This window comes from Oncorhynchus mykiss, chromosome 18, assembly GCF_057628025.1.
Source record: "Oncorhynchus mykiss isolate SJ-2025 chromosome 18, ASM5762802v1, whole genome shotgun sequence".
Taxonomy (NCBI): Eukaryota; Metazoa; Chordata; class Actinopteri; order Salmoniformes; family Salmonidae; genus Oncorhynchus; species Oncorhynchus mykiss.
The window spans coordinates 31,745,846-31,760,560 of record NC_143039.1 but is presented as its reverse complement, the minus strand read 5'-3'; the positions used below and the strand labels follow the sequence as shown (position 1 = coordinate 31,760,560).

Below are 14,715 nucleotides of genomic sequence, written 5' to 3'. Positions count from 1 at the left end.
ACAAAAAGTCACACAAGCACATATTAAATAACACGCGTTCACACATAAAATTGTATTTTTATACAATTTATACAATTTTACATCACATATTTTACCATTATTCCATATCCCATTATGTTACACAAAAAAATACGATGTATAATAATAGCCTGGGATTACAGCCTGTGCTGAAGGTATCCTTCAGTACTATGAAAACATTGTGTTAAATGGTGAGCACACAACTCCACTAACTTGCTCACCTTCCTACTGAAACATCGTACCAATCTAGAGCACTTGAATATACGTTCTTTGGCGTTAACATTCATTTTATTAAATCAAATAAAAACATTAAGAAAATACAGAAATTCAGCACGGACAATTATTTGCTCTGATTGTAAACGAAAGATGAGAAGTTAACCTACAACCTCCCATAGCATACCTATGTAGCACATCAATACATTATCTCCAACTATGCACACAATTTCAGAGAAAAACAGACACATGATTTTTGGTTTAATCCAGCGCCATCATAGCCTTGAATAGGCAAATTAGTCAACAACAGATTCAAGCAGACACAAGGACAGTATCTGTATGAGTCTCTCAAACTCACACTAAACAAAACAAAACAAGAAATCCAATCTAAAACCAATTCCACTGAAGAGCAGAGGGCATCTTCAGAAGTAGCAGCCAAAGGTGACAGACACTCCACATCCATGTTGTTCTCCATTCCCTCTTTTACGATGCCCTGTTTGTGATCCTTTCATGTTCTCTCCTCTCCTCTTTTCTCATCAAAACTCCTCTGTGGGTCGTATCTAGTTGGCAGGAACCCACTGTGTCTCGTCCTGAGCCCTCCTCACAGCCCTCAGTTGCTGAACACAGGAGTCTTGCAGCCTGTCGTTCACCATCACATTTTCAAAGAACTAGCAGTTGTGAAACTCCATCTTTCTGGCTGTCTCCTCAATCTCCTGGAAGTCTTCCTCCTATTGGGAACAGAATAACATGACAGTTGGTTACTATCCTAACTATGGCATGATGGTCAGTATTTCAACCAATTGATCACCATAGGGATGGCATATTATTACCAGGTATCTTTGGAAAAAAGAGGTTCAAACCGTGAGCGACTTCCTGGTCAATAAAAAAAATGAGAAATGATAATAAAACCATAAGAGGGCTTATTTAGAAAGGGATGTTGACGTAGTCATTTGTGGCGATCTGAGTGTCCTTTCTGGTCTCCTTAATTTGTTCTGCGGTGGGCGGCTTCACATAGATGATGTAGGCCTTGAGCTCATGTGTCCTCACTGACTGGATGGCCTAGAACGGGACAGTCATCATACATGGGTCAATTGAGAACTAATTCTCATTTTCAATGAAGACCTGGCCAAGATGCAACTGAGGTCAACACAGAGCTAACTCCACAATAGGGCCAAGTCAATGATGAAGCCCCACTGGGGAAGAACCCCAGCAGGACCCACATGAGGCTCGATTTCGATGACACAGATCCTTCCACTGTTCAAAACATCCTTCACAGCGTCAAAGCTTGTGCTGTAGAAATGACCTTTGTACTCCCCATTTTCCAGAAACATGGTTTAAAACAAACGCAACACAAAACCCTGGCTTAATATCAGGTGGTCCACATCAATGTTATTAACTTACTTAATCCTCTTTGTCCCCATTCATGTGTTTGTGAGAGGAAAGTGATAAGCTGTTATTCAGTGAGTACCTACTTGTTGTTGTAAACCATGTTCTCAAACAGTTCTCTGTTGATGAAGTGATACTCTTTATCAGACTCCTCATGGCTCTTAGCGACTCGTGTTGTGTCTGGAGCAGGAAGGACAAATATTTCAGATGACATCATAGGAAGAAGACAAGACGTCATATCATCATATCAAGACATCATAGGACGACATCAAACAAGACATTGATTGTATCCATGTCAACAATGGAAGAAAGTCAAATAGACTGGCAGGTTCACAGAGGTTAGGTGGTTTACTTACGAGGCACGGCCCCTTGAAAGGTCACTGGATTGATTTTGATTAACCGCCTGTGAAGTTCGTTCACTCCAATGCCAGAGGGACCTGAGAGAGAAGAACACACTTGTGAGGTCTCTGTCATGTCGTCACACATATTCTGCGCCAATACAAGTAGAGGCACACTGCCCATGTACAAAAACAGTGACAGCATGAATCATACTGCATTATTGGCCACAGAACCATTTACGCGTTAGCACGTACTCATGACAGTCAATACATATTTGAATCTTGTGCCAATCTATTTGTGTAGCTGGTTAGTGCCAGACTGATGAATTACCCACCAGGGTGATCAGGCGGTGCTTGTCCTGTGGGTTGCACTGGTATCGTACCACCTCTTCGTATGGGTTGTTGAGGGCACTGTAGCAGCTGCCGGAGCAGCGGGTGTAGCAGGACTGCTGACTGGAACCTGTGCTTAGGGACTGGCGCCGGCACAGACGCAGGCTACGTCTGAACCCAGTTAGATAGATCCCCTCGATTTTAGTGCTGAACTCACCCTCCTCTAGGAGCGGGGGGAAAAAGGAAGGGGGAGAGCATGATAATGGGATGAATGTGTATGTCACTAGACATGGTGTTGGAATTTATTCTAATTGAGATCAAAGGAGAGCTCAGTAGAGCAAGTTATGTTCACCTTCTCTTAGCTCCTCTCACATTCCAAATTGTAATTCAGAAATGATTGAAATAAAGTAAACAGTGTTATAGTTGAGTGATACTGTATTTTGTATACCACAGGCTACATGAAGAACTTACTTCAACAAAGACTTACCTAAAAGATTAAAAATCTTCCTCATCTCTTAGAATATAGAACAAAAACATACAAAAAAATCCACCAAATCTTGAAGTAAACAAATGAGTGAAACAATATGATTCATTGTAGAGGAAATTTGGGAAATCTTACCAGCTTCGTCAGACTTTTCATCAATGGCCATCAGGTCTTTATCTGAAAGAGCCAAGTATGACAGGTCAGTGCAAAGTCAATAATGAAATGCACTAGATATACAAAAGTACGTGGACACCCTTTCAAATTAGTGGATTTGTCTATTTCAGCCACATCTGTTGCTGACAGATATATAAAATGGAGCACACAGCCATGCAATCTCCATAGACAAACATTAGCAGTAGAATGGCCTAGTAGTAACTGAAGAGTTCCGTTACTTTCAACGTGGCACCTTCATAGGATGCCACCTTTCCAACAAGTCAGTTCATCAAATTTCTGCCCTGCTAGAGCTGCCCCAGTCAACTGTAAGTGCTGTTACTGTGAAGTGGAAACGTCTAGGAGCAACAACGTGCCGCAAAGTGTTAGACCACACAAGTTCATAGAACGGGATCCCCTAGTGCTGAAGAGCGTAGCTCATAAAAATTGCCTGTCTTCTGTTGTAACACACACTACCAAGTTCCAAACTGCCTCTGGAAGAAATGTCAGCAGATGAATTGTTCGTTGGGAGCTTCAGGAAATTAGTTTCCAAGGCTGAGCAGCTGCACACAAGCCTAAGATCACCATGCGCAATGCAACGCGTTAGCTGTAAAGCTCGCCGCTATTGGACTCTGACAGACAAATCTGGGTTTGGCAGATGCCAGGAGAACGCTACCTGCTCCAATGCATAGTTCCAACTGTAAAGTTTGGTGGATAAGGAATATTGGTCTGGGGCTGCTTTTCATTGTTCGGGCTATGCCCCTTAGCTCCAGTGAAGGGAAATCTTAACGCTACAGCATACAATGACATTCTAGATGGTTCTGTGCTTCCAACTTTGTGACAACAGTTTGGAGAAGGCCCTTTCCTGTTTCACCATGACAATACCCCCTTGCAGAAAGTCAGGTCCATACAGAAATGGTTGTTCAAGATCGGTGTGGAAGAACTTGACTGGCCTGCACAAAGACCTGACCTCAATCCTATTGAACACCTTTGGGATGAATTGGAACGCCGACTGCGAGCCCAACATCAGTCCCCGACCTCACTAATGCTCTTGTGGCTGAATGGAAGCAAGTCCCCACAGTAATGTTCCAACATCTAGTGGAAAGCATTCCCAGAAGAGTGGAGGATGTTATAGCAGCAAAGGGGAGACCAACTCCATATAACGTCCATGATTTTGGAATGAGATGTTCGACAAGCAGGTGTACACATACTGTACTTTTGGTCATGTAGTGTAACAATAACTGCCTCAAATTGAGAACTGGCACCATAAAAAAGGATCATAGTTCTTACCTTCATTCACAGTGCTCAATTCAGGTAAGCAAGAGGAATAAGATCATTGGCATGTGTATTACTGTTATGGATATACAGTAATAATTGTTACCAGCTGCTTATAATTTGGTCTACAAGAGCTGAAAAGCCAGATGTAAAGATGAGTAGGGAACTCTACTCACAGGGTTTGATGTAGGCTGGTAGTGCTGAGACCACCAGAACTCGTTCTGTTTCCTCCTGAGCAGGTTGGTGGAGGGGATAAGTCCAGCGCAGGCCGAGGTGCTGGGTAGTTTCTTGGCCTGCCACCAGAGGGTGTCTGACTGGCCCACGATCTCCAGCAGGTCTCCCTTCCTGAAGTCCATACCTGCCTCGGCGCAGGGAATGGCCGGGTCCTGCTGGGGACTGTAGTCTGCCATGACAAGCACATACAGCTGGGACACCAGGAGACACACTACAACAGATAACAAGACACAAGGACAATGCAATGAAAAGATCTTTACTACAACACTGAAGACAGGAACTGAGCCATAGGTTTTCTTGGTAATAGTAACCTCCTATTGTCAAGAGAAAGACTTTGGTTTTGGTGCCATTATGGTTCAATCAGCTTACATGACTTGTCTGATACTGTTACCAGGGAAGGGTAAGTCGATAAACATGCCATTACTCACTATCGTCTGGTTGCTGACTGGTCTATCTGTGATGGGAACCACTTTGGACATGAGAGTGCCTTGCGACTGGGCCTGTGGGTCCAAAGACAGATAAACACCCATGTACATCACTGGTGGATAAAGACGTACTACAGACACTATCTGTGTTGACTGTGTGAAATGTGTGCATGTTTGGGCAGCCAGGCAGTGTTCTGCTACTCACCAGTGTCTCAATGACCTACTCAGGCTCCAGGCCATCTACAGAGTAGCCATTCACCCCTGTGATCCTGTCCCCTGCATGCAGCAGACCTAGAGGGAGAGGGGGGAGGGCACAAATGAGAAAGAAGAAACAGATTAAAGGCAGAGTGAGAGAGAGAGAGAGGTGGTCTCACCGCCACGATCTGCCAGTCCTCCATGGATCATCCGTGCCACAAAGATCTCCCCTGTTATCCCATTTCGCTTTATCGTGGCTCCCTAAGAGAGAGACAGAGAGGGGACATGAATCCAGGGTTAAAACCTTTTCCTGTAGCTCTCACACATAGAGTGAGCTCCAAAAGTATTGGAACTTTGGCAAATGTTTAGTTGCTTTGGCTCTGTACTCCAGCACTTTGGTTTTTAAATGATGCAATGATTATGGGGTTAAAGTGCAGACTTTAATACCATAGTTGTGCATCTAACTTTCTCACTCATCATTATTCATGATTCATTCAGGATTATCATTAATCATGGTAGCATCCACATTAATGTAGAAGTGTTTAAAAACATATTCTTATTTACAATAATAGTGACTCCAAAATGACACAATACATTATTTACCATTCTTCTATTGGGCACAAAATAATATGAAACACAAACATTACAAACAGGAAATGCATCCAACATATGTTTAGACTCACAAGCTTGATGTAGTCATTGCGTGCTATGAATTTGGGACCAAATACTTAACTTTTTACTACTTTAATACACAAAAGTGAATGTGCAAAAACTGCTGTCATTTCTAAACGATTCACCCGGTATGGATGAAAATACCCTCAAATTAAAGCTGACAGTCTGCACTTCAACCTCATTGTATCACTTCAAATCCAAAGTGCTGGAGTACAAAGTCAAAACAACAACAATTGTGTCACTGTCCAAATACTTTTGGAGCTCAATGCAAACTGAGGATTATCGCTGGGGTGGAACAGCAACAGTGACACATTTGGCCAATTACAGGTTATGGAGGGTGTCATGTGATATGAGATGAAAACATCATGAGTCATCAAGGAATAATGGACATGCTTTATTTACAATTACAAAATGAAATAATGTGAAAATAACAGATGACATTCGGGAAACAGAGTAGCATGAAACACAGACGGATTGCTTGAGGATGGAAACGCAACAATGAACATAGCCAACACATAACAATTGTGGGATGAATGGGGGGGGCGACATGATGGTGACGAAGATAACAGAAGGTTAAATGCCTTTTGAAGCCGAGATCTCTGAGGGAATCTTGAGGAGAGGACCATTCCCTGAAGCAGAGGAATATAAGATCTCCTGAAGATACCAGAGCACCACTGTCCTCCTGGCTGGTTCACTTCCTCTTCTTCTTCCCCTGGCTGGAGCTGGAGCAGCAGCCAGTCTTGTTGTGGTTGGGGGCAGGTGGGGCAGGTGGTGGAGGTGTTGAGAGGCTGTTGTAGAGGTGGGGTTGCTGGGGCTCCACATGCTTCTTTTGAGATGTGGGGGAAGCACCAACATGCTTTTTGGGAGACATAGGCGGAACCCTGGTCTTCAACCCTGCTTTGGGTGACCCATTACAGGCTGGGGGCCGAGGCTGAGAGATCTTCCCCTGGGATGTGGATATGCCATCCATAGAGCCAGTGAAGGAGCTGGAGGAGGAGGAAGAGGTGTTCAGGGAGCATACTCTGGACTGGTGTGAAAGGGACGTCTGAGTCTTCAAGCTGCTGGCTGTGTGTTCTTGTACCCTGGCTGATATGTTGACTGGCAGGCTACTGCTGCTGGTTCCTCTGTGTGGTTCCGGTGTATCTGCTACCGCCCTGCTGGCAGCGATGAGTGTCTGCAGTCTGCTCACCACCTGGGCCAGCAGTGTCAGGGCCTGGGCATTCTCCTGGACACTCTCAGACATGCGCTCTGTGGCGGCGGCCATCTTCTGCCCCAGCAGCCGGACATCATTGGTGCTGCGCTCCATAGAGCTGGCAGCCTGCTGCACTGTGGACCTCAACTCATCCAGGCTCTTCTGCTTAGCCAGCTCCACAGGGGGGTTGAGAGGCATCTCATCTACCCGCCGATGCTGCATGGGGCTGGGGGGAGCCGTGCGCACCCGGGGACTGACGCTGTAGCTCCGGAACCGCGGAGGAGTTCCAGGGGAATGGTGGTAGTTACCCATGGAGAGATGGAATGCAGCCATGCAGGGAGGGGTGAGAGTCCGGGGCTGGAGGGGTGGATTGTGGTGTGGGAGAGGGGACAGGGTGTTAGCTGACTCTCTGTCTTCGTCGCTGTCTAGCTCCTCGATCACATTATCTCCAGAAGCAGGGAGGAGAGAGAGGTTGGAAAAGGTAATCTATTAGCCTGAATTAGAGTAGAAGTTCCATTGTGTTGTATTATAATGTACTGAACTGATATGTATTGCAGTGTACAGCACTGTACAACTCATGGCAGTAGATACAGTATTGCATCATATTGTTTTCAGGGTCTTTTCAACTGTAGTTCTTACCAATCAGGACAGAGCTACAGACCGAGGGGGCAGAGCGATTAAGACCTTCTTTCCAGAGTGCATCAGTCTGGTACGTTCTGCAGTTACTCATTGGCTTAAAATGTGGCAGAGCGCGGGGCTTGCCCAGGGGTGGTGGACCCGCAGAAGATAGCAATTCAGCTGGTGGGTAGCTGACTCTCCTTGTGCTGGGCATGACTGGTCGCTCCCCGGGCACTACGTCCCCCAGAGCCCCCACACCGTGCCAGGGGCCCTCCACAGCCCTGGCCCCACCGTGGATCAGCCTTCGGCGAGTCATCTTCCTCAGGGTATCCCAGCGACTGCGGATCCCCTCTCCCGAGCTCCTCTTTCAGGGGGAGAGACAGGGCTAGACAAGATTACCTCTGTCTGAGACCACAGATACCTCTATAGCCCTGAAATAGGGATATGGGTACACAGGGTACTGCTAAAACTGTCTGCCACCAGGATTGGATTTAGATTTGTTCCAAATGGGTTCCAAAAGAGGTCGCAATGTCAGATGTGGATGGGTAGGAGCTTCCGAGTATATACAGCTTAATAACTATAGGAAAGCATTTTGTGTTCAAATTGAGTGACTGGAAATGTTATATTTTGGTGTCCATAACTGACCCATCGTGACACTAATCATAAGCCATCCTGAAATGTTGAAGTATTAAAACCATCTCTACTACTATTACTCTGATTGAAGTCATCTGTCACACAATTTAACAATCAAAAGAAGGACATGTTATGAAAGAATCATCTGCTCTTTCTTACAGCTTCTGTCAGGTCCTCAGGAGTTGATGCTTTGCACGCGGTGTGCATAAAGTACAGCATTTCTGTAACCTTGCAATAAAAACGTTCAGTTGTATCCAATCCACGACTCACCAGCTGCTGCTTGTTCTTCACCAGACAGACTATCCTCATGGCCTCCTCATCGTCAGCGAGGTTGTCAGGGATAGGAGGCAGCACAGGGTTATAGTCCTTCTGGGCCACCGTATCATGGGCTGATGTCAGAGCCTAGGACAGAGCACAGCTATTAAGTACATTCATTCATTCAGGCGGACTCAACACACATAAATAACTCACACAACCCAGAAGACCTTAGTTACTGCAACAACAGATACAAAGGTTAGGATCATAGGAGCCCTTGTTGCCTCAGGATCTCTCACCTGGAAATGTGGTCCTCTGAGGAGACTGTAAAGCTCCCTGGCCTCAGCAGAAGTGTTCCGAACTGTTCTGAGGTCAGCCAGAATCTAGAAGAGAAGCAGAAAGACGGGTTGGAACACAGACAGCAGCAGAGTGGACACAGGACAGGACTGACACCACTGACACTTCTGACAAGCCAAAGAGGGAAGGAGGCAAAGCAGCAGAGGGAAAGGTCCTACCTGTTGGATGAGCTGTGTTGTGTACGGTAGGAAGGGAGCAGCTGGCTCTCTCTGGTGTTGCTGCAGACACTCATACACCTGGGTGGTGCAGAGACAGAGAAAAGGTTAAAACCTACACCGAGAACAAGACAAGAGTATGGACAAACACAAGTCAAAGACACCCTCCACTCACTGGGTGGAGCAGAGACTGAGAGAACATAGAGATATAGTGAAACACAGCTTTTCTAAACCCCAGATGAGAGTATATCACAAACTAGACTCCCAGACTAACTTGGAGCAGAGACTTAAGCCAGGGGGCGTTGAGGAGGCTGTTTAGGAGCTTTGCTCCGTTGATTTCCTTATTGATGGAATGTTTCACCTCCTCTACCACGTCAGACAGGATCTGCCTTAGGCCTGGAGGACAACAGCAACAAAAACGTAAATCGTAAAGATGAACAACCATAGGATTATCACAACATACAGGAGAGAAGTGCATTGCCATCAGCTAGTTGAGAGAGAGGCTGTTTCCTATTACTGACCATGTTCACTCGGTCTAGGGGACAACATCACCCTCTCGGCTTCCACAGCCTGCCTCATGGTGATCACCCAGCACTGACTGCTGGAAATTCACCCCAACCCAGACATTGGAACGAGAGAAATGAACAAAGAAAATGTAATACATTTTTTTTTTTTTTAAGAATCTTGCTTAATAGTTCATCTAAAAGCTGAATGATAACATCTAATCTTTGTACACATTTTAGATAACAATAACATAACATTAATCCTGATTAATAAGACTCCATGTCTAGTACATAGTCATCAGTTCTGCTATGATGGATGTCAACGGGGTGTTAATAACTGTCACACATTAAAAGCCCTAGGGGTAATTTAAATGCCCTGAGTGTGAAATAAACTCAGGGTTCAAAGGTCAATGGCACACTTAAACACAGTCTCTTCTAATTCCGTATTCTACGTGCTACCATGTCCCTGTGTGGGTCAATGTCACCCATTCAACAGAAAGAAAAAAACAATACTCGTAGTATTACATCTTAAACCGAAGTATGAGGATTTTTCATCATGTTACTTGACGGGTGGGTGCGTCAAATTGACTCTAATATGTAGTAATACTTGGATTAAAAACAGTGGATCCCCTTGATGGGAAAACAATGAAAATCCTGAAAACGGTCAGAGTGAGAGTCTACTGTATCTGGGCTCGTGCCAACTATAAAAGACTTAACACACATTCCTGCGTGCGCACTACTTACCTCTGTGGTCTCCTTTCTTGCAGTCCCTTTGACCCGCTTCCTCAACCCTTAATATTTAGCTCCAGAGGAGGATTTGTCATCTGTATAATACAGTTCACCGATTTTTGCCGCAGAGTGAGAATCCCCAGGGGATCTGCTGGTAACAGGTCTGTGCTTTTACTACGTAGCGAGCCGGAAAGAAAGGAGAGAAGAGCGTAATCCTCTCTCTATCCCAGTTAATCCTGGGCAAGTGAGCCGTTGTCTCTCACTCTCCGGAATTGACAGAAGCATGTCCAACCTGCTGCTGGCCTGTCCAAGGCTATGCTACAGCTCTGCTCCCAAAGCTTCAACTCTTTCTGCTTATAAAACCCGCCAGACCGTGGCCTGATAAAGCTTGTGTCCTAAATGGCACCCTTTTCCCTATACAGTGCACTACTTTTGACCAGAGCCCTATGGGCCCTGGAGGGCTCTGGTCAACAGTTGTGCCCTATATAGGGAATAGGGTGCATTTGGGACGTAACCATGGCCACACAGCTACCCTGTGTTGAATAGAGGGAAAAGAGGGGATATCCCACAGTGTGTAATTAAACACATCACTGTACTGAGCTCCCAACAGCTGGAGGAGATGGGGACAGAACATGATGATGTCATTATATACTTTAGTACCCTACAACTACTTTTGCTTCTCTAACCATACAAATGATCATGGAAGTCTGTCGCACACTCATCTCCTTGCTGTGGACTTATTAGACTTATTTGATCAGAAACTGGTGGCCGATGGTGATTTTTGAAGTAATCTGCCAGGGAAAAAATGTGATTTAATGTTGAGGACAATCCAGAATTGATTTTAGAGATGAACTTTAACCTAAGATTATCTTGCTGCACTGTAAAAAGCTTTGGCTTTAAAATTCTTATTTTTGTATTGTCATTAATTTACCCTCCGTCTGGGTAGCTTTTTAGGAAGAGAAATAGGTCAAAGCTAGAGGATTATCAGCAGCACTAGAGATATTTACGAAATAGTCATCTTTGACCTCTAATGTGACTGTTAAAACCAAAGCATTATTATTATCACGTTTATTTGTAAGGGATCGTGTACAACATTCCATTGCACCAGATTTAGCTAGATAGCCAATTTTCATCTGTAGTCCTTGGGCAGAAAACAATCAACATTAATACATCAATACAATGCTACAGTATAACACACTATAAATATAGGACACAAGCTTCTTGATATGCCACACCTGTCAGGTGGATGGATTATCTTGGCAAAGGAAAAATGCTCACAACCAGGGATGCAAACAAATTTGTGCACAACATTTGAGAGAAATATGCTTTTAGTGCAAATGGAAAATTTCTGGGATCTTTTATTTCAGCTCATGAAACATGGAAAATTTCAGAAAATGATGTCATGGCTTTAGAAGCTTCTGATGGGCTAATTGACATCATTTGAGTCAATTGGAAATGTACCTGTGCATGTATTTCAAGGCCTAGCTTCAAACTCAGTGCCTCTTTGCTTGACATCATGGGAAAATCAAAAGAAATCAGCCAAGACCTCAGAAAAAAAACTGTAGACCTCCACAAGTCTAGTTCATCCTTGGGAGCAATTTCCAAACACCTGAAGGTACCACGTTCATCTGTACAAACAATAGTACGCAAGTTTAAACACCATGGGACCACGCAGCCGTCATACCGCTCAGATGCGTTCTGTCTCCTAAAGATGAACGTACTTTGGTGCGAAAAGTGCAAATCATTCCCAGAACTACAGCAAAGGTCCTTGTGAAGATGCTGGAGGAAACAGGTACAAAAGTATCTATATCCACAGTAAAACGAGTCCTATATCGACATAACCTAAAAGGCCACTCAGCAAGGAAGAAGCCACTGCTCCAAAACCGCCATAAAAAAGCCAGACTACGGTTTGCAACTGCACATGGGGACAAAGATTGTACTTTTTGGAGAAATGTCCTCTGGTCTGATGAAACAAAATAGATCTGTTTGGCCATAATGACCATCGTTATGTTTGGAGGAAAAAGGGGGATGCTTGCAAGCCGAAGAACACCATCCCAACCGTGAAGCATGCGGGTGGCAACATCATGTTGTGGGGGTGCTTTGCTGCAAGAGGGACTGGTGCACTTTACAAAATAGATGGCATCATGAAGAAAGAAAAGTATGTGGATATATTGAAGCAACCTCTCAAGACATCAGTCAGGAAGTTAAAGCTTGGTCGTAAATGGGTCTTCCAAATGGACAATGACCCCAAGCATACTTCCAAAGTTGGCTTAAGGACAACAAAGTGAAGGTATTGGAGTGGCCATCACAAAGCCCTGACCTCAATCCCATAGAAAATGTGTGGGCAGAACTGAAAAAGCGTGTATAAGCAAGGAGGCCTACAAACCTGACTCAGTTACACCAGCTCCATCAGGAGGAATGGGCCAAAATTCACCCAACTTATTGTGGGAAGCTTGTGGAAGGCTACCCAAACATTTGACCCAAGTTAAACAATTGAAGGCAATGCTACCAAATACTAATTGAGTGTATATAAACTTCTGACCCACTGGGAATGTGATGAAAGAAATAAAAGCTGAAATAAATAATTATTTCTACTATTATTCTGACATTTCACATTCTTAAAATAAAGTGGTGATCCTAACTGACTTAAGACAGGGAATTTGTTCAAGGTTTAAAATGTCAGGAATTGTGAAAAATGAGGTTGAAATATATTTGGCTAAGGTGTATGTAAACTTCCGACTTCAACTGTATTAACTTTTGTATTATGGGGGATAGTAGATTGACATAAGCTAGCACTTTTTCTGTTCATTAGGCCTACTTATCTTGTTGGCTGACGAAAAGCCAATATGGGCCTTGGAATTCGATAAGAGGGACGGGTGCAGTTGCGTCCCCGATGTGTCTGTCTTCACTTGTAGCCTACCTCTTAGTTGATATTCCTGTGAGAAGGACCCGATCACGTGACAAGCATTGGCTAATAAGAATTTAGATATCTGATAGAGCCATGGGAGTGAGAGGTGCTTCGGAAGCGTGGCAGCCGGAAGAAGGAAATTAGAATTGTTATATTCAACCCAAGAGCCACCTTGGCCTCAAAAGGCATGGATTTTTTAGGGGGGCATTATGGCTACACAAGGGAGAATATTATCAAGTGCTTGTGAATGAAAGACTGATGAAGTGGGTGCAGCCATCACAAGATCATCATCAGAGTTGCGTCATGCAGCCTTGGAATGTATTGAAAATCAAAACATATAGCCCAACATTTGTATCACGACTAAAGTTGCATAACTAACTCTAAATTAAGCATACAGGAGGACCTGTTTTTTTGTTAACCGCTCAACACAAAATAGCCACGTGCACACTTCCTTGGAACTTGTTTGGAGAAAATATCCTTTCTATTTTATTCAGCTTTGTCCAATTGTATTCCTCATACTGTAAAATAATATAAAATAATGTCATGGAATTCTAAGCAAATCTTGTCTGCTAAACGAACTAGTGTAGCCCACAGCCGTTGTAGGTCTCATGTCTTGTAGGTCTCATTTCATAGAACTTCTAAACAATGGCGGTTTGTCTACTTCATTTCTTTAGTCTACTCTCTGATCACTCCAGACAGCCCAGTGAATAAAACATGCTGGCAATACTAGTGTCAAACCAAGTTAGTCTTAGTAGAACGAAATAACATCTAACTTGTCATTGAAACAGTTCATCATAAAACAATAAACTTTTCATGCACAGTGGGAAGTTGCAATGAACAACAAGCTTTGCTGTGCAGTCTGGAGTTCATCAAGGACATGTAATGTCAGAACTGCAGATTTCAACCTAGCAATAGACTGGGTCATAACTTATGGAGGTCTAACTTGTGAAGATAACTTATAGACAGATAGAACCTGCTCTTACCATGATAAACAGATTTCCCAATCTCCCCCTCTTCTTCATCTTTAATGTTGACATTCAGCTCCAGTGTTTGACTGCGTTCTTCTAGCTTCACTGATGCCATCACTGGTTCCTACGGTGCAAACTGCACTCCACTGTCACAATCAGGACACAGTGACTTTAGGTTTGGACTCTGTGTGGAAGGATCCTAGTCATTAATAGATTCTGAGATCAACCTCCTGGTCTACTTCTGTGCATGTTACACCCCCTCGCTTTGTACTGTACGTATGAACACATTTTGAACAATGGCTGCCTTAAATGCTGTGGTGCGTACTAACACACTAGGAAAGGCTGTGGTAGACATGAGTCACCACAGGTGAGTTCACAGCTCTTTCACTCTGAGCATGCATATCAATGAGTCAACCTCAAATTGACCGTCAATACCAGTTCTACAAGACTACTAGCATAATCAACTGGGCATTTCAACAGGGTCTGTTGAAATGAATACTGTAGTGGTGTGAGAAAGGTTACACAAGCTTCCTCTCTGGTTCCATTCCCCAATAGTTAGTCGATCATTCCCGAATTATGGTGGTAATGCTGTCCCTGAACTTTGACACCATATAAAACCCTTTAAAAATGAGAAATAATATATATACAGTACCAGTCAAAAGTTAGGACACACCTAC

The 14,715-nt window shown here is 44.0% G+C and overlaps 2 protein-coding genes across 6 annotated transcripts; both read right to left on the bottom strand.

Moving 5' to 3' along the window:
- Nucleotides 1-23: 23 nt before the first annotated feature.
- Nucleotides 24-11,086, bottom strand: LOC110495875 (uncharacterized). 5 transcript variants are annotated; one of them, XR_016488381.1, is made up of 16 exons: nt 10,178-11,086; nt 9,452-9,531; nt 9,205-9,326; nt 8,934-9,011; nt 8,718-8,801; nt 8,434-8,565; nt 5,228-5,309; nt 5,059-5,144; nt 4,857-4,928; nt 4,371-4,639; nt 2,905-2,946; nt 2,291-2,508; nt 1,974-2,054; nt 1,704-1,797; nt 1,062-1,290; nt 24-959 (listed from the first exon to the last, which is right to left on the bottom strand). XR_016488381.1 is itself a non-coding variant. In XM_090208153.1 (8 exons), exons 2-8 carry the CDS (start codon nt 9,507-9,509, stop codon nt 6,412-6,414), a joined length of 1,764 nt encoding a protein of 587 aa, XP_090064279.1. In that variant the 5' UTR covers nt 9,510-9,531; nt 10,178-11,086; the 3' UTR covers nt 6,265-6,411. The 5 variants fall into 5 exon arrangements, 2 of the variants coding, with proteins under 2 accessions (XP_090064279.1, XP_090064280.1); XR_016488379.1 differs by having other exon boundaries at nt 24-1,290; XR_016488380.1 differs by having other exon boundaries at nt 24-1,290; nt 9,452-9,528; nt 10,178-10,338.
- Nucleotides 1,700-4,958, bottom strand: LOC149975472 (MAGUK p55 subfamily member 4-like). The gene is made up of 6 exons (XM_090206645.1): nt 4,820-4,958; nt 4,367-4,639; nt 2,905-2,946; nt 2,287-2,508; nt 1,974-2,054; nt 1,700-1,797 (listed from the first exon to the last, which is right to left on the bottom strand). The coding sequence occupies exons 1-6, from the start codon at nt 4,956-4,958 to the stop codon at nt 1,700-1,702; spliced, it is 855 nt and encodes a 284-aa protein (XP_090062771.1).
- Nucleotides 11,087-14,715: the final 3,629 nt, after the last annotated feature.